Source organism: Oxyura jamaicensis, chromosome 19 (assembly GCF_011077185.1).
Source record: "Oxyura jamaicensis isolate SHBP4307 breed ruddy duck chromosome 19, BPBGC_Ojam_1.0, whole genome shotgun sequence".
Lineage (NCBI taxonomy): Eukaryota > Metazoa > Chordata > Aves > Anseriformes > Anatidae > Oxyura > Oxyura jamaicensis.
The window spans coordinates 6,134,668-6,155,980 of record NC_048911.1 but is presented as its reverse complement, the minus strand read 5'-3'; the positions used below and the strand labels follow the sequence as shown (position 1 = coordinate 6,155,980).

Here is a 21,313-nt window from a genome sequence, read left to right as displayed (position 1 = left end):
TCTGCTCTTGTCACAAAGGCAGCGCTGAACAAGTGAGTCAAACACACTTTGCAAATGAACTCTGCAAGTGAGATGCCCAAAGCTTATTGGACTCCCCATTATCATCTGTGACAAGGTACAGCAAGGAGCAGAGCCTTTGCAAATCCCCTCCTATCTTTGTGTCTTTAATGCCCAGGGTATTTTTTTTTTCTTCTAATATTTGCGATCGTTCAAGCTGCTTGCCTATTTCTTAGTTTGATCTTTGAATGTAACACCTTAAGCCAATGTCTTTCTGCTTTACTCTTTATTATTCTGCCAACATAAAAATTACTAAAAAACGCTTTATAAAATAAGCCATGAAAAATCTAGCGTTACTCAAGAACCTAGAATTTCCCAGGAAAAGGACTGGAGGTAAGGATCCAAAGGGGTTTCCCTCGCTGTAGACCCCAACAGCCAAGGAGTGGGGAAAAGGCAATGTCTGAGAAGAGCCTGTCCGAAATGGCTCTGCCTCATCCCGGGGCAGACAACTGGGTGCTACTCCAGTTGATTTAGAGGTCGTTTTCTAGGTGGGCACGGATAGTTTTTAGAGGAACACTTTGAGGAATGCATGTTCACAGGAACTGCGGAAGGAAGAGCCGTATTAATATCCCTGGCTGCTGTCCAAGCTGCCAGATGCTAATGATAATTCCGGGCTATGGGGGACTCTAATAAGAGCTTAATAAAGACTCTAATAAGAGTCTGGGGACAAGGAAGCCTCTCTTCCAGGCCTGAGAGGCAAAGCAAGCTTTTCAGGGTCAACAGAGGGGAACCTCAGCCAGGAAAAGCTTCTCAAGGCTGGAATGGGATATCCCAGGGCCGGTCTCTAGGGATCTGTAAAGGAAAACAAGCAAAGGATTGCCTTCTGTGGCCTCGAAGGGAGGTCTCCAGTGACAGGAGGCCCCTCTTAGCGGGTCCAGAGGGCCAGGTGGCAGTCCCAGGTTGCTTAGGCTCTGCTCCTCTCTTATTTGGGCATGGGGTACTCCTTGTTATCTCTTGCATCAGGCGAGTGCCGTGGCTCTTTTAGCTGGGGAGCAGCATTGGGGTTAGGGTTCTGGACACTGCCTATAAAAAGCGGGATGCCCATTGCTTCTTCAAAGATGATGAAGAGAAAGGGCTGGTCAAGGCTGAAGGCCGAGAGCGAGCGTGATATCCCAACGCTGGTAGCTGCAGATCCTTCCACCCCGTCTTCTTTAAGCTCCAGGCTGGACTGATGCTGGATACTGGATACAAAAAGAGACTCATCTGAGATCTTCTGGAGGTTTGGGTTTGTGAACAGCTCCTGGAGACCTACGGAGAAATGAAACTTAAATTAGCCTTTCCCGTTTGGTGCCACCGACCAATTTTCCTCAAAAATTGCAGGAATTCTAAAGAAAGCAGTTCCCTGATTTCTTTTTACACGCATTGTCCAGCATGGAGGACAGCAGAACTGGCAGGCAACCACAACAAAAGCTGCAGTCCTACCAGGTTCTCCCGTCCCTCACAGTACGAAGAGCTAAGGGTGCCAAAAACAGAACAGTTTTTACATGCTTTGTCTGCCTCTTTTGGAGCAGTGGTGTAAGAACTTCAGGCCTTCCTTAAAAAGGAACAGCAAGTCTGAAGTTTCTTTCCTGTTAGGCTGGAAATGGTTTTACAGAGGAGATTTTTTTTTAAGCAATTTACAACAACAACAAAAAAAGTAAACTCTATTTATTCTCCTCTAGAGATTCAGTGGATAGTGTTTAATTTCTATAAGCTCTCAATCCCAGATTTTGTGATCTGCGTTCTCTCGGCAATTTATATGTCCTGCACCATTTTAAATGACAAAGAAAGTTGACACACAGAGGGAAGTTGGTCTTGGCTACAAATAGGGGAATAGGAAGAGCTCATAAGGATTTTGAGGAAGTGAGAAAGCTGCCTTCCCTATAGTATCATCTCGTTAGAGCAAAACAGTTGGTGCTAGGCAAGCAGAGAGTAAGGAAGAGGAGAGGAATAAGAAATGAAGGGTTTGGATGTTATCTGGAGCAAAGCTGTGAGGCACAGCTTTCGAAACAAGGCTGGTAGTTTTTAGTGCTAGTGAACAGATGCCATGCAGATTGATCAGATTCGCTTATTCCGCCCAAATCCTTACCCATTTGCCTGAGAACACTGTTGAGTTCCAGCTGGTAATCCAATTTCATTTTGGGTATCTTCACTGTGGTGGGTACCTCTCTGGGGAAAAGCCTGCATAGCTGTCCGTAAGGGAAGTTCTCCAGCACGTGAGAGGTGTTCCAACTGTACTGGTTCGGCACAATGACCACAAAACTCACGTTACCCTTAAAGGGAAACTTGGCCACCTGGAAAGAAAACCAACCAGAAGAATTTATAGAAGAGGAAGGAAAGTCCAGAAAGTCACGTTTTTAACGTATTCTTTTTCTGGTTCATCTATAGAGCCAGTGTAGCTGTAGGACAAAAACAACCTGTTGGGAAGGTGCCTGAGTTCTTCAGGGGGATAAAGGTTGTTGGAATAACAGCATTGGGTTTTAGTCTTTAGCCACGGACTGGTACAGATTAAACACGTGGCAGGGTGGAAGCTTACATGTATAAACATTGTACCCACGCTTGCATTAGCTGTATCCTGAAGGACTCCAACAGTGCAGTGTTTAAGGGAACTCCTTTCCACATTTTCTCATTCATTTTAACTCGGAGCTGTAAAATTATGTTAATTCTCACTTAGTGGGAATAGCTGTGTTTTTTCCAAGAGACTGAGAGCAAAAGTTCAACATCCTTGCTAGCAGCAAGGACAAATGATGCTTATTAAAATTGTGTGTGTGCTATTTTTGTTAAAAAAGCATTTGTATTTTAAAGAGAATAGTTGCAGTCAGTGAAATAAAATAGCAAGAGGAAAATCCAGTCAAAACCTGCAGTGCTTTTAGAGAGCCCTACCTGAACGTCGTGGGACTCCAGTGTGAACGAGCTCAGGGGGTACCTCTGGGCTTTCATCATCTCAACTGAGACCACAAAATCATCGTCGAGGTGGAATACATCTGGTGAAGTGAAGGCAGCATCAAACTTGTTCCTCCAAAACCCTATCGAAATAAAAGTTGGGAATTCAGTGAAGTTACAGTTGGGTAGGAAGACACAAACTGCCTAGCTGTCGCTCCTATCGCGAGTTCTCAGACGAGGCGGATAGAGACCAGGCAAGTAGAAATACAGCGAAATCGGTACCGAGGCTGGAGGAACCCTAGCAAGAGGAAGCCCTTATCTTCCAGAGAGAGGCTACGGGATAACAAAAGGAACTAGGATTTATCCTCATGCCTCAGCGTGGGAGATTACCGAAGGCTATGAAGATAAAGCCATGTATGCTTGTGAAGTGCTTTGAAAAAATGAAAAGTGTCGCTTCTGTGTTCCATGCAGTGAAACGGGTGCTCCAAAACCAAGCTAAAAATATTCGCAGATTTACCCTGGAAGCATTTGGTCTTTGATGCACAGCTCTCGGGGAGTTAAAAGAGGAACACGTGCCTGACCACCACACTGTAGTCAGAAATAAAGCCGCAGAAGCTGCCTCCAAGCTGTGTGGTTGGTGTGCAGCGGGCTGCATGTGACCTGCTTTGGGTAAGGTGAGCAGGGATGTGCTGCTGTCTGGGATCCTGAACCAGGATGCCAAAATACCACAGGTTCCACCTTCTGCATCCCGGGCTCTACAGTCGAGCAACATTTTTAGCACATGTGAAAGAGTTGGGAATCATGACTGTAAAGAAATCAAAGCAAGAGGAACAGCAGATGCACAAGAAAAGAACAAGCAGATTGACTAGCAGGAAGCAATAAAAAGAGATGCCGTTCAACTACAGCCTTGGCAGGAAACTAGATTTCTAACTATTCCTCGAGATGATCAGGCTTGAAAAGTAAGACCTGTGGAGCTCACCATGGAAATGGATTGCATTGAGCAAGAGCATCACCGTGTTTTCAGGGAGCTGCTGCAGGAAGGTGGGTATTTGCCCATTAGTTGCCTCCTTTACCCACTTGTTTATGGCCTCGAGGTCATCCTCACTGCTCCCAGAAAGGCTCACAGGCTTCGCCCCATAGAATTTCTCTGAATCCTCCAGGAACTTCTCTTTCACCTCCAGTCCTAGCAGAGAGGAAAAATTCCATATGAAGTCACCATACCTCGAAAAAAATTGCTCGGTACGCATGACGCTCCCCAGGGGAAGCACTGAGGGAAACAGAGACATCTCCCCAGCACAGCAGCACGCTTCCATCTCTCGGTGTCACTCTGAGAGTTGTATCCCACGTCCCTGGGGACCACCTGAGCCAGCTCTCACCTTTCTGCAGGTACAGCCGCGAAGCGAGGCTGAGCGTGGTTTCCGCCAGCCTTCTGCGAAGGGTGCTCAGCATGTGGTGGGGACAGCGCACGGATTCCAGGTGCATCGCCTCCAGCAGGTGCTTCTCGGTCTGGTTTGCTGCTCCTAAAGCAAAGGCAAATTGCCGTTAGTTCGTGCCCGTGTAGTGGAAAACGGGGACATTACTCTCGCTGCCTCCTTTCAGAAAAATAGGGTGCCTTACGAAAGACGCTGGAGAAATGTGAGAGGAGAAGCCTCAGCCCAGGCCACAGAGGGCAGCTTTAATTGTAACATCCCTAATTAAAGCTGCGGGAGTGAGATTAAGTGGAAGGTGCAGCATTTTGCACATTGGCTCTTGGTACCTTCAGGAGGGGGTGCAGGGAAAGGAGAAAGCAGCACTTCTGTAGCACAGAATTTACCCAGCGCCAGGTGGGACAAGGCGAAGGCGATGCTGAGGGGAGACAGGATCACGTTGCTTCTGTCAGACTCCTGCTGGACCTCTCTCAGGAGATCGATGCTGAATTTCATCAACCCGTTTGCTAGCCTCTGGCTCTTCTTCCAGGTTATGTCACAGCTTTGGTTGCCTTCATCCTCTCCTTCCTCCTCGGAAGAGGGGACTTCCACAGCCGGTTCCTCCCCGTGACAGTTCCCAGCCCCAGCTGTGGCCGTATCTTCAGGGCTCTCATCATTCTCGATTCCTTCTGGGGTGGTGCGGAAAGGTGACATGGTTCCGTAGGTCTCCTCCCAGGTGCCTGCCAGCTTTGCATCCGGCAGGGTTGGGACAGCTCCCGGCAGAGCAGACAGTACGTCCCCATCTCCTTTCAGGTCCTGGGGAGAAACGAGAAGGGTAGAGCAGTGGGAGAGCAGGAGTACTGCCTCCCTGATGGGTTTGGCTGTACAGCTAAATGGGCTGAGAACACTGACTTCTCTACTCTCCTGGCGGCCTTGCTTCGATTTATGTTTTAACCTTGAGGTTAATGGCAGCTCCGTAAGGTTGGAAACCGGAATGTCTTTTATGCCAGGAAAATGGACTCGAGTCGGGGGCTTGCAGTGGTTCCCCCTCTGCCTGCTCGCAGGGCCCTCCCCAGGTAAATGAACCCAGCAGACCTGCTGCGGGGACAGGAGCCGCCACCTGCTCAGCACCTGTCCCGTGCCTTCCCTGTTTATAGATCCATCAGCCTCAACCTTGGTTTCACCTCCTCCTCTCACATATTTTGGGACTGCGGATCTGCCTCATGCATCGGTCAGCACCCTCTGCTGCTGTCACAGCCTTGATCCGTTCTGGCTCAGATCCTCCTCCAGGCATCTGTCTCCTCTTGACTCGTCTGTTTTATTCCATTGCTTTTCTTTCCAAAATCCTCATTTTCCAGTTGTCTAAGCTTTAGACTATAGCACTGCTGCTACTGTCCTTCTATTTGCGGGGTCTTAAACACGTGCTTTTGCCTCAGATCTCGCTGTTCTCACCAGCATTTGGATGACATTCCTCTGCTGCTCGGTCAGAGCCAGACCCGATGGTTAGCATCAGCTACGAGCCTTTCTCCTCACCCTCGTAGCTAGTTGTTTTCTTCGCCCTCCCTTAGCAGACAGAAGTGAAATAATTCACCCGCCAGTCCCTGCACAATCAGCTACCGACATTTACTCCGTGCTGCCCAGCTACCTGGGCTGGAGCATCCAACACAGCATCGGCAGCAGCAGTGGGCGAGACAGGGAGGGAAACCCACACAAAACGGACTTCTTGCACTGCCACTGCCGCCTGGACTCGTCCTGGAAAACCACCGCAAGCACACGGCGTAAGAGCAAGTCCCTGGGATGGGACCAGTGGCTGCTTACCTTCAGGTTCACAGCCTCGTCTAAGGAGAGACGCCGTTGCTCAATGGCCTGAGCCGAAGGGAGCTGGAAAGACAAACGGCCAAGTCAGGTCCCAGATAAATTTCCTCTGAATTTCCAGAGTCTGCCTTCTCTGCCCCTACTCCTAACACGTGCCCGTGGGGCCAGGCCAGACTGGCTGCAGCAGTCCTGAGGTGCTCGTGTGGCTGTAGCAGGGACAAGGCTTTAGGATGCAGAAAGAATGGGGACAGTGGGGTCCGCTGAGGGGACATGGACACGAGCAGGAGCTGGGAGAGGCCGCAAATGCTGCTGGATTTGTTTAGAGCCCGGGTAAGAAGGGTATGAAATAATGTATTCTTTAGTCGGTTATGAAATCTCAGATCTCAAAGGGATCCCGATTTAAAACAGAGGGGAAACAAAGCTGTTATTAAAACAATGTCCTCTTAACCCCTGAATGTCATGGCACTAAATACAATTGAAGCCAAGTTTCTAAATATTTTTTTTACAGAAATTCCCTTGAGTAAAGGGAACATCCACCAACATTTTAGACAGGGAAAGGCAGATTAGAAACCCTCCTGCACTGGGGCACAAGCTGACGCCGTAGCAGGGGAGCAATGTCCTCCACAGCTCACACAGAAACGTCGGGCAGTATTTGCCCCAGAGGCTGGAGCCCAACCTCGCTGCCTTTGCCCTTTTTTGCTGGCCAGGAGAGGCTCCAAAAACCACGGGAGGGAAGCGACTTACCCGTAGCTGACTGTGCAGAGCAGATAGGCAGAGCAGCAACAGCCCCCAGAGCAACACCATATTTCTGGAACAGAAGGACCAGCTGAGAGAGGAGTTATTTCCAGCTGCCTGGCAGCAGCAAGCTGAGCTTATTCAGGTCTACAGGGAGAAAATTATCAACCTGGCCAAACAGGTTGGCGCAGGAGCTTGCAGAAAGCAGCAGGGAGATGAACAATGCTGCAAAGAAACAACACAGGACTCCTGGGTCCAACGCCAAGGCAGAGAAATCAGAGAGGAACGGGGGACCGGTGCCGGAGCAGAGCTGTAACCACAGCCAGGCTCCTGCACGACGCTTTCCTGCTTGGAAACTGCGTTGCTGACCCCAACGCCCTCATTCATCTGGATTGCAAATGGTATTTCCCTAATCAGCCCTACACACCTTGTGCCTCTGGAAGAAGACGAGAGCCTCTGCTCCCTCCCCGTGCAAAGCACCGAGCTGTGGGCACGGCATCCTTTGTCGGCTGTGCCCCAGCTCTTCTGAGAAGGGATACTAACCTGCCTCTGCGGGGCCACAGGCACTCAGCAAGTGCTGCCTGGGAGGGGATTTGGAGGTAGGAAGCTTGGTACCAGCACAATTTATCAGCAATTAGTCCTGGAACAGAGTCCTCCCCTTCCCAGCACTTGCCTTCCCCTCTTTGCCGGCAAACCCGGCCTCTCCCTCCCCTGTGCTTCAGTTCCAGTACAGGACAGGGGGAGCTTCCAGGAGCATGGATGAAACCCCACCCTCCCCCTGGCCACCGCTTCAACCAGCTACTTTTCCTGCTCCAACAGAAATAACCCCTATTCTCAAAAACCCCTCTTCTCCTTAACGTGGACCCTCCATCCAGAACCCAGGCGTTGCCGTGGTTGCCGCGTGCTGAATCCCTGGGGCTGCTTTCCACTCTCCAGGCAGTCCCAGCTTTGACCTGAAACTGCTGGGCTGCAACCCCAGCTGCCAAGCAGCAGCAGCAAAACTTGAGGCCACCGTCATTCCCCCTCACCCCAAATCCTGCAGCCGCATACCACCCCCAGCACCCCACACGTGTAGTGCCCATCCTTTAACTCTGCCAGATCCACGCCCTCGCCCAGGAAAGCGCTATTGCTCCTTGGAAATGCCCCCATTTCTCATCAAATCCTCCTTTGTGTTCCCCTTACCTGTTGTTGGTGTCCACGTTGGAGCTGGCACCTGCTTTGGCCCGGCCGATGGCTCTGCATGGGGCACAGCCTCTTGCCCAGCCCTCCGACCCACCGAGAGCGACCTTCAGCACCACCCCCTATCTGGGAATTTGGCAAGCAAATATTGACTTACAGCATCCGGTTAAACATTTGTTTGGGGCAAAAGAGTGAGTTTGTGGTGTTTCTGGAGATGGGGAGACGCTTCGTGCTGCTGCACGTTGAAAACAGCGTTAACCTTGAGTTTACCAGCTCTGAAACTTTATTTCTGCTGGTGGGAGAAGTCAGCTGTCGTAACAGGGGCTCTGCTTTCCATGCACTCCCCGTGCTGGGAGTGCACCCTTTTATTCATAACTCCAGTGAAAACATAGGGCTTGGTATTTTCTGCCACGGGGCTCTCTCTAGGTTGGGAATTTTCTTTGCAGAGAGCCTCAGCGATTTCCTCCCCGCAGCCCAGCTGCAGCGAGCACGAGATTTTTAACAGCGAGCAGGTGCCCGGGGCCCCGTGGCCACGGACCCAGCAGCGTGCAGGCTGGGCATCTGAGAGCAGCTGCTGCCTCCCTGGGGCACAGCAGGAACCAGAGCCCTGCCAGAGCCCCGCGGCGCATCCACTGCTCCGGTACGGAGGAAAGGTCCTGGGGGCAGGCAGAACTCCAGCAGTGCTGTCCAGTTTCGTGCCGTATGCAGACGAAAGTGATCCTTCCCAGCATGGGATACGGCCCCGGCCACGTCCTCAGCGTGACAGGAGTTCCTAAGGATTGCAGCAGTTGCAGACATCGTTTCCCTGTGACAGCTCACCATTTCCAAACTCGCCCCAGGCAGTGGGAACAAACGGAGCTGGAGCTGTGCAACCCGAAACTCCCTGGGGACGGAGCACTGCAACACAGGGAGCTTCTTCCCCTTGGAAAGCAGATCCAAGCCCTGTGCAGCAGCCCTACCTTACAGCCAGGGCATCTTCTCAGCATCCCTCTTCCAGGACCACGAGCGGTGCCCGAATGCAGAGCTGCAGCCAACGCAGCGAGCCACCGCGCCACGCCTGGGCCCCTCCAGCGCACCCAGCCCGGCACCGAGCGCTCCCCCACACACTCGTGCGCATCTCTTTCAAAGAGTTTATTAGAAGTAAATATTTACATCTATTGCAAATGGTTAATAGGCAACACGGGACTGAGAGCTCCCCTTGGGTCAGAAGGATAGCCAGGACCAAGCGCTCGCCTCCCCACCCTCCTGGAAGCGGAGGGCAGCCTGCCCAGCTCCCTGGCTCGGAGGGACTGGCAGCGGGGGGAAGCCCTTTCCCCTTCCAGGACAACTCAGAGCAGGCTCCTCCTCTGCCCAAGAGGAGAGCTTCCCGCTCCCCCCGATACTGGCTCTGACTGAGGCTGAAGGATGGATGGGAAAAGCGCTGTGAGAGAAGTGAGGCAACTGCTCCTGCTGCCGGGTCAAAGAGCGTCCTCCTCACCTCTGGGTTACAGAGGAGTGGGAGCAAACAGGGCTGCCCCAAAGGGGAGGCCAGAAGGGGACCATGCTGGGTTGTGCCCCCACGTTCTCACCCTACGGCGAGAAGGGGCAGAACTGAGCACCTTTCTGCTGTTCTGTCTTCCCCGAGAGTCTGACCAGCACAAAGGAGAGAGGATGAGAAAGGGAATTGCTTGAGAAACTCTGCCAACGCACAGCGCGCCGCATTCCTCACCCCGCTGGTAATTACGGGATGCAGCGCTGCCGGGGCAGGAACCAGCAACAATCCATCCCCACCTTCCTACTGCAGAAGCACAAACCCTGATGGAAGCGCCTCGTTCTGGCCTCTCCCGAGGGTCACATCCCAAACAATCCCTCTGCAGCAGCTCATTCCTGAACCCGTGGAGCAGATACGGGGCTCCTGCCTTGGCTGACCTGCCTTCCTACTTTGCGCTGGGCCCAGTAAGGCAACAGGAGTGCTCTAGTTAACCTCTCCTCCTCCCAAACAGGCTCTCACTTGGGCGGCACAACCTCAAAATGAGTGCATCCTCTGGGCCTCCAACCCACGGAGCAGAGGAGGAGGAGAAGCCGGGCACCACGCAGCAGCGCCCACCTACCCTGTCCCAGTAGGGCTGTTCAGTTGGTCAGGAGTGGAGTGCGAAGGGTGAGTGCAGATGGCAGCAGCTAAACTGTTGGATTCGTGTCAGCTAAACTGTTGGATTCGTGTCAGCTAAACTGTTGGATTCGTGTCAGCTAAACTGTTGGATTCGTGTCGAGGGCTACCTCTTACCCCCCGATGGAAGGGAGGAGGACACCCACGGTCCACATTTCACTGGAGGGCAGCTCACAGTCCCCTGGGGATCAGGCACACGTGGTACAGAAAGCTCCAGGCCTCTCTGCAGGGGTGACAGTGACCTACAACACCCAATATTTCTCCCAGCAGCAGTGGAGGTTTCTCATTTTTGGTTTTTTTTTTCTTTTTTTTTTTTTTTTTTTTTTTAAAGATAGAGAAAGAGGTTAGAGATGCTTTACCAAGTGCTCACCCACGAGTACACCTCCCCCCTGCATCGTCCGTTCAGAAACACCTAACCCTGCCTCTTCTGCGAGCGGCGCTGCCGGCTTTCAGCTCTACAACCAGAGCTGTGGGACGGCCACAAGCTCCTGGGCTGGGGCTGCTACGCCAGGAGGCGTATCACGCCGTTGTCCGAGCCCAGCAGGAGGTGGCATTTTGTGGGCAGCACCGCCAGGCTGGTCAGAGTACCCCGGAAATTCTCCGAGCTCAGCTTGGTGGTGCTGATGGGCAGGGCTGAGGACTCCAGCATGGAGTAGACACCGATCTTGTTGGCCACGGTGCCCGCGACCACTTCATTGCCGTAGAGGTCAAACGCGTGGATGGGTTCGGATGCAGATTTGTAGTGGTGCAAAGGTTTCTGTTCCAGTTCCTTCCAGATGGTCAGGGAATGATCCGAAGAGGAGCTGATCAGCACGTTGCCCTCTGCAGCCTGTTGGAGATGAAGCGCCAGTGAACCAACACTGTTGCAGTAAAGATTCCCAAACCCATCCTGGAAATGAGCCTAGCAGGTAGCTGCCAATAGTCCAACGGTCTTGGTGCAATCCTCTAGGACAGCCCCAGCCTTTTTCGAAGCAGCTGACAGTACTGGACAGTATTAACGAGGCGTCCAGGTGGACACCAAAAGCTACAGGACTCTCTGGTAGCTGGTAGCCACCTCCAGCACTATTCAGTGTCCAAGAGATGGGCTGCATCTCTTCTTAACAAGCTGCTGGTACTCATCTAATTCATTATCTGTTACTACTGCAGTGGGTAACGAGATCATCATGTGGTCTCCCCTCTCATTAAACCACCAAGTTATTTTCCTTCTCAGGGACAAGGAACTGGGGTGCTCTCAGCAGGAAAAGCTGCTGAAGATAGAAGCCCGGAGAGCTTATTAGAAGAGATAGTGAGAGGGTAAACAACCCACCCCAGTGAACTTTGCTTAACCTGCATTTGGGTCGAGGACACTGGAGCCCCATTGCTGCTCCCTGGGGATGGGTAAATATGGACAAGAGTTACTCATTAGAGCCACACTCTCCAAGAGGGGCTGACAGCCCCGAGGAGGAGCAACATATTCGCCTCCTCGCAGGACATGTGGCTACTCCCTGCCCCAGTGCAGATCTTGGGAGGGCTGATCCCTGTTCAGTACAGGCTGGAGTGAGAGCGCCTGCCTGCAGCACAAACCACAGGGCAGGAGAGCCCAAGCAGCCACTTAAGGACACAGCAAGGGCTGGAGGAAAGCCCCAAGGATGGAGCAGCTGAGCTTTGCCAAGCAGCACGTCAGGATGCTCCACACACCCTCCACGGACCAGCAAGGCCCATGAAGCAGCCCCCCACTAGCCCCCAGCTGAACCTCTCACCTTGATCTGCAGGATGTCTCCCTCGTGGGCAGGCCACCCCCGCATGATGAGTCCTGTCCTGGTGTCCAGCAGCACAATGAAACCAGAGGAGAAGCCAGCCATAACGCTGCGCCCGCTCGGGCTGACAGCCAAGCAGCGGATCAGCCCGGCGCTCACCCCACTGGCCAGCCGAAATTCGTGCTGCAACAGAGAGAGTCCAGTTACCAAGGGGCTGAAGGACCAGGGGATCCACAATTTAGGGGACAAGAGACCTTGGGGCACAACTGGCTTCCGCGGAGTCATCACAGCTGGCTTTGGACCAGCCAGGATCGCTTTACTAAGCACATGGAAGCCACGGGCAAGCCTGAAGGAGGCTGGCTTGCAAAGCAACAGGCTCCCTACCTGCAGTCCTGGCTTCCTGTGGTCAATGAAACGCAGCACGGAGTCCGCGCTGGCCACGGAGATGCTGTGGTAGGGAGGTGGCATGGTGGTCACCGCTGTGATGGGGACCTTGTTGTCTAACTCGTCAAAAGTCCGGAGAAGTTTGCCTGTGAAGACGGGACAGATCGGTTACGGCAGTAAACGTACGGAGAAGCTGCACGGCGGATATCCAGTCTCTGTGCTGTGTTTTTTTTTAGCAAAAGCCATCAAAATTCAGTATGGCCCCTGTCTTTGAGGACCGGACCAGTTCACCCCAGCCCTCACCCTTTCCCTTACCTGTGAACTGGTCCCAGATGTGCACGGTGCCGTCGCAGCTCACCACGTGCTGCGATGCCTCCAGCTGGCTCACGTAGAAAACGGACTTCTTGTGCTCGGCGTAGGTGAACCGCGGCGGCACCTCGCTGGTGCCATCCCCGTAGTTGTACAGGGGCCAGAGGCGGACGGTTTTGTCCTTGCTGCCGCTGAGGAAGAAGTCCTCGCTGCCGAGCGGCGCCACGCACTTGATGGCCCCCGAATGCCCTGAGAAGCTCTGCAGCTTGATCTGGTGGAAGTGGAAGCGGGGGTCGTGTTGGTTCACCCCGATCTCGTACTGCCAGTAGGCCAGCCAGTTCCCGCACAGCATGTGGGTGCTGCGAGGCAGGTCGTGCTTCAGAGCGTTTTCCTCGCTGGACGAGCTCGGAATAAAACCGTCGGTGCCAGCGCCGAGGCGAAGTAAGCCCAGACCTTCCCGCTGCGTGTCCACAGGAACCTGGATGCGGTTCCCCACCAGCACGCTGCCGAAAGTACCGGAGTGGCTGTCCTCGTGGTGGCTAGGGAGCGGCTCGGTCCCTCGCGTGTCCTGGTCCGAGCCCGCCGCGCTCGGTGCTTGCTCGAGGCTAACCGCCTGCAGGCTCTTTGGGTTCACGGTTTCCAGGTAGAGGCTGGCCAGCTTCTCGACCAGCAAGTAGTTGGGCACAACCGTCCGGATGACATCGCCTGAAAAGAGACAGCAGGGCTCCCAGGGAAGGGATTTCCTCGCCTTCATCCCCCCCCCATCAGCGACAGAACGGGGCGCAGCACCGGGCCGTGAACACAACACCCCCCAAGGCAGCCACACGCCGTTCCCAGCCAAAGCAGCCTGAAGTGCTGGTGGGTTCCCGACACCACAGGCAGACCAAGCCACCAGGCAGAAGCTGAGTTTCCCCCAGGACCCCTATGCCCTGTGATTTCTCTTGAATTGAGGTCACACACGCATGCGCAGAGCGAGGAGCTCTCGCAAAGCCCAGGAGAAGGGAGCCAAGCCGTACCTAGCAAGCAAGAGAAGGGGATGTAGGTGATGTAGGCCATCTCAGGGTTAAACACCTTCTGTAACTCCATCAGCACGGCCGGATCCAGGGCCAGCAGCTTCCCATCTGAGAGGGGCACCTCCATCACTGGCACCTCGCAGCTGCTCAGCGACTCCGCCGTCAATCCCTGGACGGGAGAAAACAGCAAGATTCCCAAAATCAGACGCTCTCACCCCGTAATTACACACATACACACACAGAGCCTGGGCTGGGCGCTGCTGACACCGGTGCTGGTGTATGCAGGTGTGTCCACCACGCACGGGGCCGATGGCAGGAGCACCCCTCGCACATCACTGACCTGGTCCTGCAGCTCCTGCAGCAGCGAGAAGGCCCCGAAGAAGTTCCTCACCGTGTCGCTCAGATGCTGCTGCACCATCTCCTGCCCGATCCGCAGGCAGATCAAGGCAATGAGGCTGATTGTCTTAACGCAGAGGACGATACGGGCCTGGGCACCACTGGGGAAACTGAAGAGAACATCCATTGCACCAGCTTGTCCTACACGTATCCCTTTTCCCCTCCTCTGCTTCCCACCTCCTGTCTTGTATCATGTTTTCAGGCGTTACCAGGTCTCGAGCACACACTGCAGACCAGTACAAGGACGTGCACATCCGGGTAGGAACAGCCCCACAATCCCCCAAATCATCAGACCCTCACAGACCTTTTCCCACACCCCAGATTTTGCATGCTGCAAGCTGTGGCCGAAGACACCGCGGACTGCAGCGCTTACCCGACGGCCAGCGAAGTGAGGAAGCCCAGCACCGGCAGCAGCACCTCCTGGCTGATTTTGGGGAGGATGTCCATGAGCGTGGTGTCCGACAGACACACCACGATCTTCTGCGTCAGCATCACGGCCGCCAGCAGCCCTGCTTCCTTCCGGCTGTTCAGCCGCCCGCCGCCGGACCCGCCGCCGGGTGCGACCTGCAAAAGGAGTCCTCCAGTGCCAGGGCTCTTTTTGTGCCCGGGCCACTACGTCCCCGGCAGGACGCATCGAGGGCGATCCCAGGATTGCCTCAGCTCGGCCTCAAAGCCCAGCACCAGCCACAGGCTGCAGGAGAGGAAACTGAGCAGCGACTCAGGTCTGGTGCTCGAGGGGTGAGCCTGAACCAAAGGGCAGATGGAAGGACAAAAAAGGAGCCTGGAGAGAAGTGGACAGCCCCAAACTGGGCGCGTCTTCTGGAGGGCATCTCCCTGCAGAATGCTCCTGGCAGCTGAGAAAGTCGAGAGGGGAGACAGACAATCGTGGGCTGGCCCAGAGCATCACCAGCCTGGGCACCGCATCCTTCAGCGGCACCGGAGGAGGGGAAGCTGATGACAGACGTGCCACGTTACGCCTGGATGCGCAGGCTGCCGAGGAACTGTCCTTGCACAAAACATCCAAGGCACAAAGCCCGGGCAAACCTGCCGACTTCAGGAAATCCAGCTAACAACTTCTCGAGGCAGAGGAGCGCATCCTTTTTTTGCTGAGAACGTACCAGTGATGGTTACAGCGACGCCAACTAGTTCACGGTGCCAGCAGCAAGACTAAAAGGTTTGTCTAGATTCTCTTCCCTAACTCCTAGACAAACCAAACACCCAAGCAAAGAGAGTCGAGAACAAAACCCACAAACACGTCCCGGTTTCCACTATATTTCTTGTACACCTGCCATCTTCCAGCTCATCACAGAGGCTCTTCCCCTCGCAAAGTATATCTGCTCTGCCAAATCCTCCGCGAAGGGCTGACTTGATCCAACTTGTGACCCTCCGCTTTCAGCTCGGGTTGCCAAACGCTATTCACAGGAGCATTCGTCTCCCCATCGCCCCCCGAGCAATAACTTGAGCACAGCAGAGCAGAACAGCTGGAGCCGCGATCGCAGTTGGGTGGAGAGCGATTTTGCTGAAAAACAGGATTTTTTTTCTCCCCCCCCCCCCCCATGAAAAATCGCCCCTTCCACGCTGGAAAAACTGACAGCGCTTTTTTTTTTGTTTGTTTTAAGTGAGCAGCTGTGGCCTCCTTCCCTCTGAGCTTAAATGATCAGAAAGCCATTGACGTTTTCCATTTGAACAACAATCAGAAACCCAAGTGTTTATATCCGCTAAAAAGGAGCGATGTGAAAAATAAGCCTGCTTAAACCATTCGGAAAAAAAAAAAAAAAAAAAGGATGAGAAATGGTTTGTTTTTCCAACCAGCTGCATTACACACACTTTCTTCTTGCTATGCAGCTAAGCATTTCAAAATGAAAAGTTTCTACGTCTTGCCAGTCCTTTTTTATATAAAAAACTCCTTTGACATCTCCCTGTCCCCCTGTAAAACCGCTCGCCCCAGCAATGCCACTGCAGTCTGTCTGCCCGTTGTCCCGGTCCCACCCCACGCCAGCTCCGTCTCAGCCCTGCAAAGCAGAAGAGAATCGTTTTTTTCTCCGGGTGCCAGCAAAAAGGTCTGGCGGGGAAAGCCCACCGCTGAAATGGGGAAGGAAGGGCTGCGGTGGCCTGGGCTCGCTGAGCGGCAAAGCCCGCGTGCACAGCCGTGTCCTTGGCTGGAAGCAGCCTGGAGCTCGTGGCAGGGGGTCAGAGCATCGCTCCTGGCTGCACCAGCACAGCCCCTTCCCGGCCAAGGCTCCCGCACGCCCTGACACAGCGAGAGCTGCTCAGCCCACGCTGCCCCGGGGGGGGGTTCAGCTGAGCACAGCTCTCACGAAGGAGGCTGGAGCGCGTTTGCTATGCATCCTCTCCCCTCCTCGGGTGCCTGGCCAGAGCTCCCACCCCAACCTAGACGAGAAGAGGAGGAGAAGGCAATACTAACCAGGTAGCTGATGTAGGGCAGGTACTGGTAGGTGAGGACAGGCTCTCCGTACAGGTACGCCACGTGCACGAGACAGGCCAGCACCGGCTTGGACACCTGATCTCCCAGGACCGGCCGCTTCTGGTAGATATTTCCCGTACTCAGGGGACCGTTCTCATCGCTGCTCGGTACAAACTGCTGCCTGGTGGGGCCTGCCCAGAGACAACACCACGAGCTGAAGCAGCGGGCTAACCCAAGCCACGTGGCACCCAGCAGAACCCACCCCGGGGTCCCGGGGTGTGAGGAGCAGACCTTACCGACGTAGCAGGACGTGAGCAGACGGAGCAGGTTCCTGGCGATGAAGCGGGACGTGACGGTGGGGCCCAGCTTGGCCGAGAGCCACCTCACCATCTTACAGGCTGTGTCTGCAAAACAACAAACAGTCGCAAGGACAGAGCCTGGCGCGGCGCAGATTAGCTATCGCCCGCCGCTTTCCCAGACCCTGCCCGCCCCGCAGGCGGCTCCCCGGGTCTCTGGTTTGTTGGCAAACTGCGGAAAGCCGTGCTTTCACCCCAAACCTCCTCCTGCTGCAGCCCCGCAGCCGTGCCAGCTCCACACGCTTCAGTGGGAACGGACCTTTTAGGGTGGTTTCATCACCGTCCCTGAGACGGGACAAGAGACAGCCCCGAACCTGGATCCACTTCTCCAGGACAGGTCTGGCTCTCCCCTTCTCCCGCTCGCTGCTTTTTTTCTGGGTATTTGCCGCACCCAGCAGAAAGGCCCAAGCCCTAGCAGGGCCTCACCCAGGAGTATGGTCTGCTCTTTGTCCTCCGAGTGGTCCGGCAGCTCCTCTCCCTCCCCATCCTCTGGCTCGCTGCTGTCATCAGCCAGGGTGACATCCACGGAGGTGCCGGCGTCCGCAGCGGCGCCAGCATCCCTGGCCACCGCCAGCTCCGCCTCGACCGCAGCGTCCTCGTGCTCCTCGTCCTCGTGCTCCTCCTCCTCCTCCTCCGACTCCTCGCTCTGCTTCAGGTCCTGGCTGCTGTCCACGGACTTCAGGCTGCTCTTGTCCTTCTGCGAGTCCCCGTCGGCGGGTCTGTCCTCTCCCAGCGACACCTCGCTGGCGCTGCTCTTGTCGCTCAGCCGCCCCAGGCTGAGCAGCTCCTGCTCCTGCGGCTGCAGGGACTCCCCGACGTAGAGGCCGCTCTGGAAGTCCTCGCCCTCGGGCAGGTAGGCCTGGTCGTGGAAGCTGACTCCGGAGGTGTAGTCGAGGAGGTCGAGGGCGGCAGAGCCGTGCTCCACGTCCATTTTCATCTCCTCCCCGAACACACACGACACCGGGCTGCCCCCTCCGCTCTCGTCGTCTTCCGCCGCGCCGAGGAGGGATTTGCTCTCCTCCCGCGAGCTCTCGACGCCAACGAGGATCTGCAGGATGTGCGGCAGCAGGTTGAGGAGGAAGGGCTGCAGGCCCAGGCGCACGATCAGCTGGGCCACGAAGCAGTCCGTGTACAGGTAGAACCTGCCGTGGCGGTAGCAGGGCGTCTCGTACGCTCCGATCAAGGGTTTGAGCAGGTATTTATTGGCGTTCTTTGGGCCGAGGGATTTAGCTATAGGCTCGAAGAGGTACCACGCCGCGTAGACGGCGGTGTTCTCCTCGGACATCAGGGACAGTATGAAGGGCAGGAGAATCTCCAAGCCTTCGGGAGTGATTTCGGAAAGGATCCCCTCCAGCTGCTGCCACAGCTGGAAAACCAGCTCCCGGCCCTCACCTTCATCCTCCACCTTCTTCGCCTGGTAGGTGAAGATGAATTTGTGCAGAGCTGGGAAGTAGGTGGGGAAGGGGACGATCGAGCTGAAGGGACTGAGGAGCTGCGTGGGACACGGCGGGGGCAGGCCCTGGGAGATGGGTTTGTACTCAAAGAGCTGCACCTTGCCCAGCCTGGTCTTCAGAAGCTTCTCCACGGGCACGCTCAGCTGCAGCAGGACGTGCAGCACGTGCTGGAGCGGGGCCGGGATCTCCTTGGGGTGGTAGCGGCACAGGTTGCGCACCATCAGGAACCGCTCCAGCAGGGACGCGTCGGGCTTCGAAGGGCGAATCCTCGGCGCAAATATTATCTCAGCCACCAGAATGCCCAACGCCTGCATGTCCCTCTGGAAGAGGTCCGAGAGACCCAGCAGCGGCTCCTCCCAGGGCTGCTCCATCAGCTGCATCTCACTGCTCAAGCCCTTCACCAAGAAATTGTCCAATTTCTCCAGTTCTTCCAAGGCCTGGAGCGGATTGAAGCCTTCGGGAAGGGAGATCTTCACGTCATCCCTGTCGGCCTGATCCGCAGCACCCGCCTTGCTCCGGCGGAGGGGTCGGACCCCCGAGGCCTTGCCTTCAGCAGAATAAGCAGGGAGGGCGGCGGGCTGTGCTGAAGGCACGGCGGGGCAGGGCTGATCGGGAGCTCTGCTGGGTGCAGAAATCGAATCCAGGGCCTCCGTGCCTTGCTCTAAATCATCCTCACCGGCGACGGATTTCTCGCCGGCCCAGGTGGTTTCGCTGGGAGTTGCCTCCAGGACCAGCCCGTTAACTGCATCAGTCCCCGGGCCCTGGATGTCCTCCAAAACCACGGCCTCCCTGATGTTCTGGAGCAGGGGCCGGGCGATGGCCGGAGCTTCAGCGGGCGTGTAGGCAGGTCCCACCATGCGCCTGGGGTGGGGCTGGTCGAAGAGCTGCACCACCCCGTAGGTGGTCAGGTGCGTGTGGTTGTCTACCAGGTGGAGGCAGACGTTCTTCTCCTTGACAGCGTCCTTCCCCAGCAGCTTGTATCCGAACGTGAGATCGATCCAGTGGTGGAGGTCCTGAGAGACCTCCCGACTCTCCAGCAGCATGCGGTGGACTTCGATGAACTCCTCGTAGGAGCTGCACCACGACGGCACGTCCAGGTCGGGCATGTCCGGGTGGATGGATCGGAAGATGGAGGGGTCCGTATAAAACTCCGGGATGCACTCGTCCGGGGTCCAGCTCTGCATGCGCTCCATGCTGGCCGGGTACTCGTTGGGCTCCCACTGGGACCTCACGTGGCAGCACAGCACCGACTTGGGCGTCCTCCGAGCCGTGTACACGTAGTAGGTGATATCTGAGAGGACGTCGGAGATGTGATGGGGGACGTGGAGCTGCTCCCCGCTTGACCCGCCAGCGACGAACGCCTGCTTGGTCATCTCGTAGGTGAAGTCCAGCTGCTTGTCCCCCTTGTTGAGGCGGAATTTGGATTTCCTCAGGTCCCTGAACTTGCCGTTTTTGGTGGTGAAGTCCACCACCCAGGGCAGAACCGGGTGGTAGTTGGGGTCTCCCATTCTCCTCCCAGCCAAGCTGTTTAAACGCATCAGGTAGTCGAAGTTGCTAACCCGCCCGTGTACCCACTGCAACACCAGGTCCCGGAGGTCCTTCTGGCAGGTGGAGCACCTCACCGCCTCCTCTCGTGCCCCGGCGCCGCTTTGCTCGCTCAGTCGTTCCAGCCCGGCCTCCGCGTTCGCTTCCTCCTTCCTGGGTCCCTCGTACTCTCTGAAGTTCACCCGGAGCCGGCTGCAGAGCTTCTCATCCACGGCCACGTCGTGCAGGGAGAAGGCGCCGCAAGCCAGCCCCGCTTGGTGACAGGCCCTCATGGCCTGCAGCACGTGGAAGAGGAGGAAGAGGATCTTGGCGTGGCTGTTGGTGAGCTTCGCCGGGCTGAAAGTCACGATGTCGTGCAGGCAGTACTGCACGTACGGGTAGACGACGTACAGCATCTCGGCCGACTCCAGCAGAGCCTCGGCCTGCAGCACGTTGGGGCAGGAGGGGCTCCCCCTCGCAGCGCTCTCCTTGGCGGGGGAAGCACCGGGCGCGTTCTTACCCACCGGGAGGACGGGGCAGCCGTACGCCTTCTGCAAGGCAACCCGGAGAGCGTCGAGGGCCAGCACGGCGGGCGGCGCGTGAGCGTGCCGGTACGGCCGCACGTAGCGGCCGTGAGCCCGGCACCACAGGTTGCGGTAGTTCTGCGAGGCAACGCGGTGCATGAAGCCGTGCAGCGTCTCGGGGCTGCCGTTGCGGGGCTCGACGGAGGCGGGTGGGACGCGGAGGGGCTGCGCCAGGCGCTCCTTCCTCAGCCCGTGGATCTCCACCCGCGTCCAGCCCGCCGGCAGCTTCTGCACGGAGCGCTGCAGGAAGGTCCTCACCTCCACCTCGCTCAGCCCCTCGGGCCGCGGGCACAGGCCGGGCAGCACGCGGCGCTCCTTCAGGCTGGCCAGCCATTTCAGCGGGACCAGCGCCGTGACGTGCGTCCCCTCGGCGGCGGCCGCCAGCTGCCGGCGGTCGATGTTCAGGTCCTTCTCCACGCTGCGGAGGAAGCCCTCCATGGTGGCTCCTGATGGGAGAGGAAAAGGGGCCCGGGAAGGCTGGGGGTGAGCGGGTGAGCGTGGCAGCGTCCCCCCGGAGCCCTAAATCCCCCGGTGAGGCCGCAGCGCCCCTTGGATCGCTTCTGTCCCCCAGCTGCTTGGAGGGGTTCGGCCTAAGAGCACAGCTGGAGGGGTGGAGGAGGGATGGAGGGGGCCGAGAGGGGATGGAGGGGGGGGGGTGGAAGGGGACCAAGAGGGGATGGAGGGGGACAGAGAAGGGATGGAGGAGACACAGGGTATGGAGGGGGCTGTGAAGGGACGAAGGGGAACCAAAAGGGGACGGAGGGGGACCGAGAAGGGATGGAAGGGACCAAGAGAGGACAGAGGAGGACTGAGAAGGGATGGAGGGGGACTGGGGGGGGATGGAGGGGGCTGAGAGGGGATGGAGGGGGACCGAGAGGGGACACAATGGGCCCTCAGCAGCCACAGTGCCAGCGTCAGGGGGCACGGGGGGG

General features: G+C 56.3%; 2 protein-coding genes across 4 annotated transcripts; both read right to left on the bottom strand.

Annotated features, from left to right (window-relative positions):
* Positions 1–263: 263 nt before the first annotated feature.
* Positions 264–8,177, bottom strand: SERPINF2 (serpin family F member 2). Of its 3 annotated transcripts, none has more exons than XM_035342879.1 (9): positions 8,058–8,177; positions 6,885–6,948; positions 6,144–6,206; positions 4,733–5,141; positions 4,296–4,439; positions 3,899–4,102; positions 2,920–3,062; positions 2,126–2,330; positions 264–1,305 (listed from the first exon to the last, which is right to left on the bottom strand). In XM_035342879.1, exons 2-9 carry the CDS (start codon positions 6,942–6,944, stop codon positions 980–982), a joined length of 1,554 nt encoding a protein of 517 aa, XP_035198770.1. In that variant the 5' UTR covers positions 6,945–6,948; positions 8,058–8,177; the 3' UTR covers positions 264–979. The 3 variants fall into 3 exon arrangements, with proteins under 3 accessions (XP_035198770.1, XP_035198768.1, XP_035198767.1); XM_035342877.1 differs by having other exon boundaries at positions 6,885–6,966; positions 8,058–8,106; XM_035342876.1 differs by lacking the exon at positions 8,058–8,177 and adding an exon at positions 7,419–7,549.
* Positions 8,178–10,515: 2,338 nt separating this feature from the next.
* Positions 10,516–20,844, bottom strand: WDR81 (WD repeat domain 81). The gene is made up of 10 exons (XM_035342862.1): positions 17,246–20,844; positions 16,760–16,867; positions 16,464–16,654; positions 14,412–14,602; positions 13,983–14,148; positions 13,646–13,811; positions 12,636–13,334; positions 12,321–12,466; positions 11,940–12,119; positions 10,516–11,029 (listed from the first exon to the last, which is right to left on the bottom strand). The coding sequence occupies exons 1-10, from the start codon at positions 20,817–20,819 to the stop codon at positions 10,703–10,705; spliced, it is 5,748 nt and encodes a 1,915-aa protein (XP_035198753.1). The 5' UTR covers positions 20,820–20,844; the 3' UTR covers positions 10,516–10,702.
* Between the last annotated feature and the right edge of the window lie 469 nt (positions 20,845–21,313).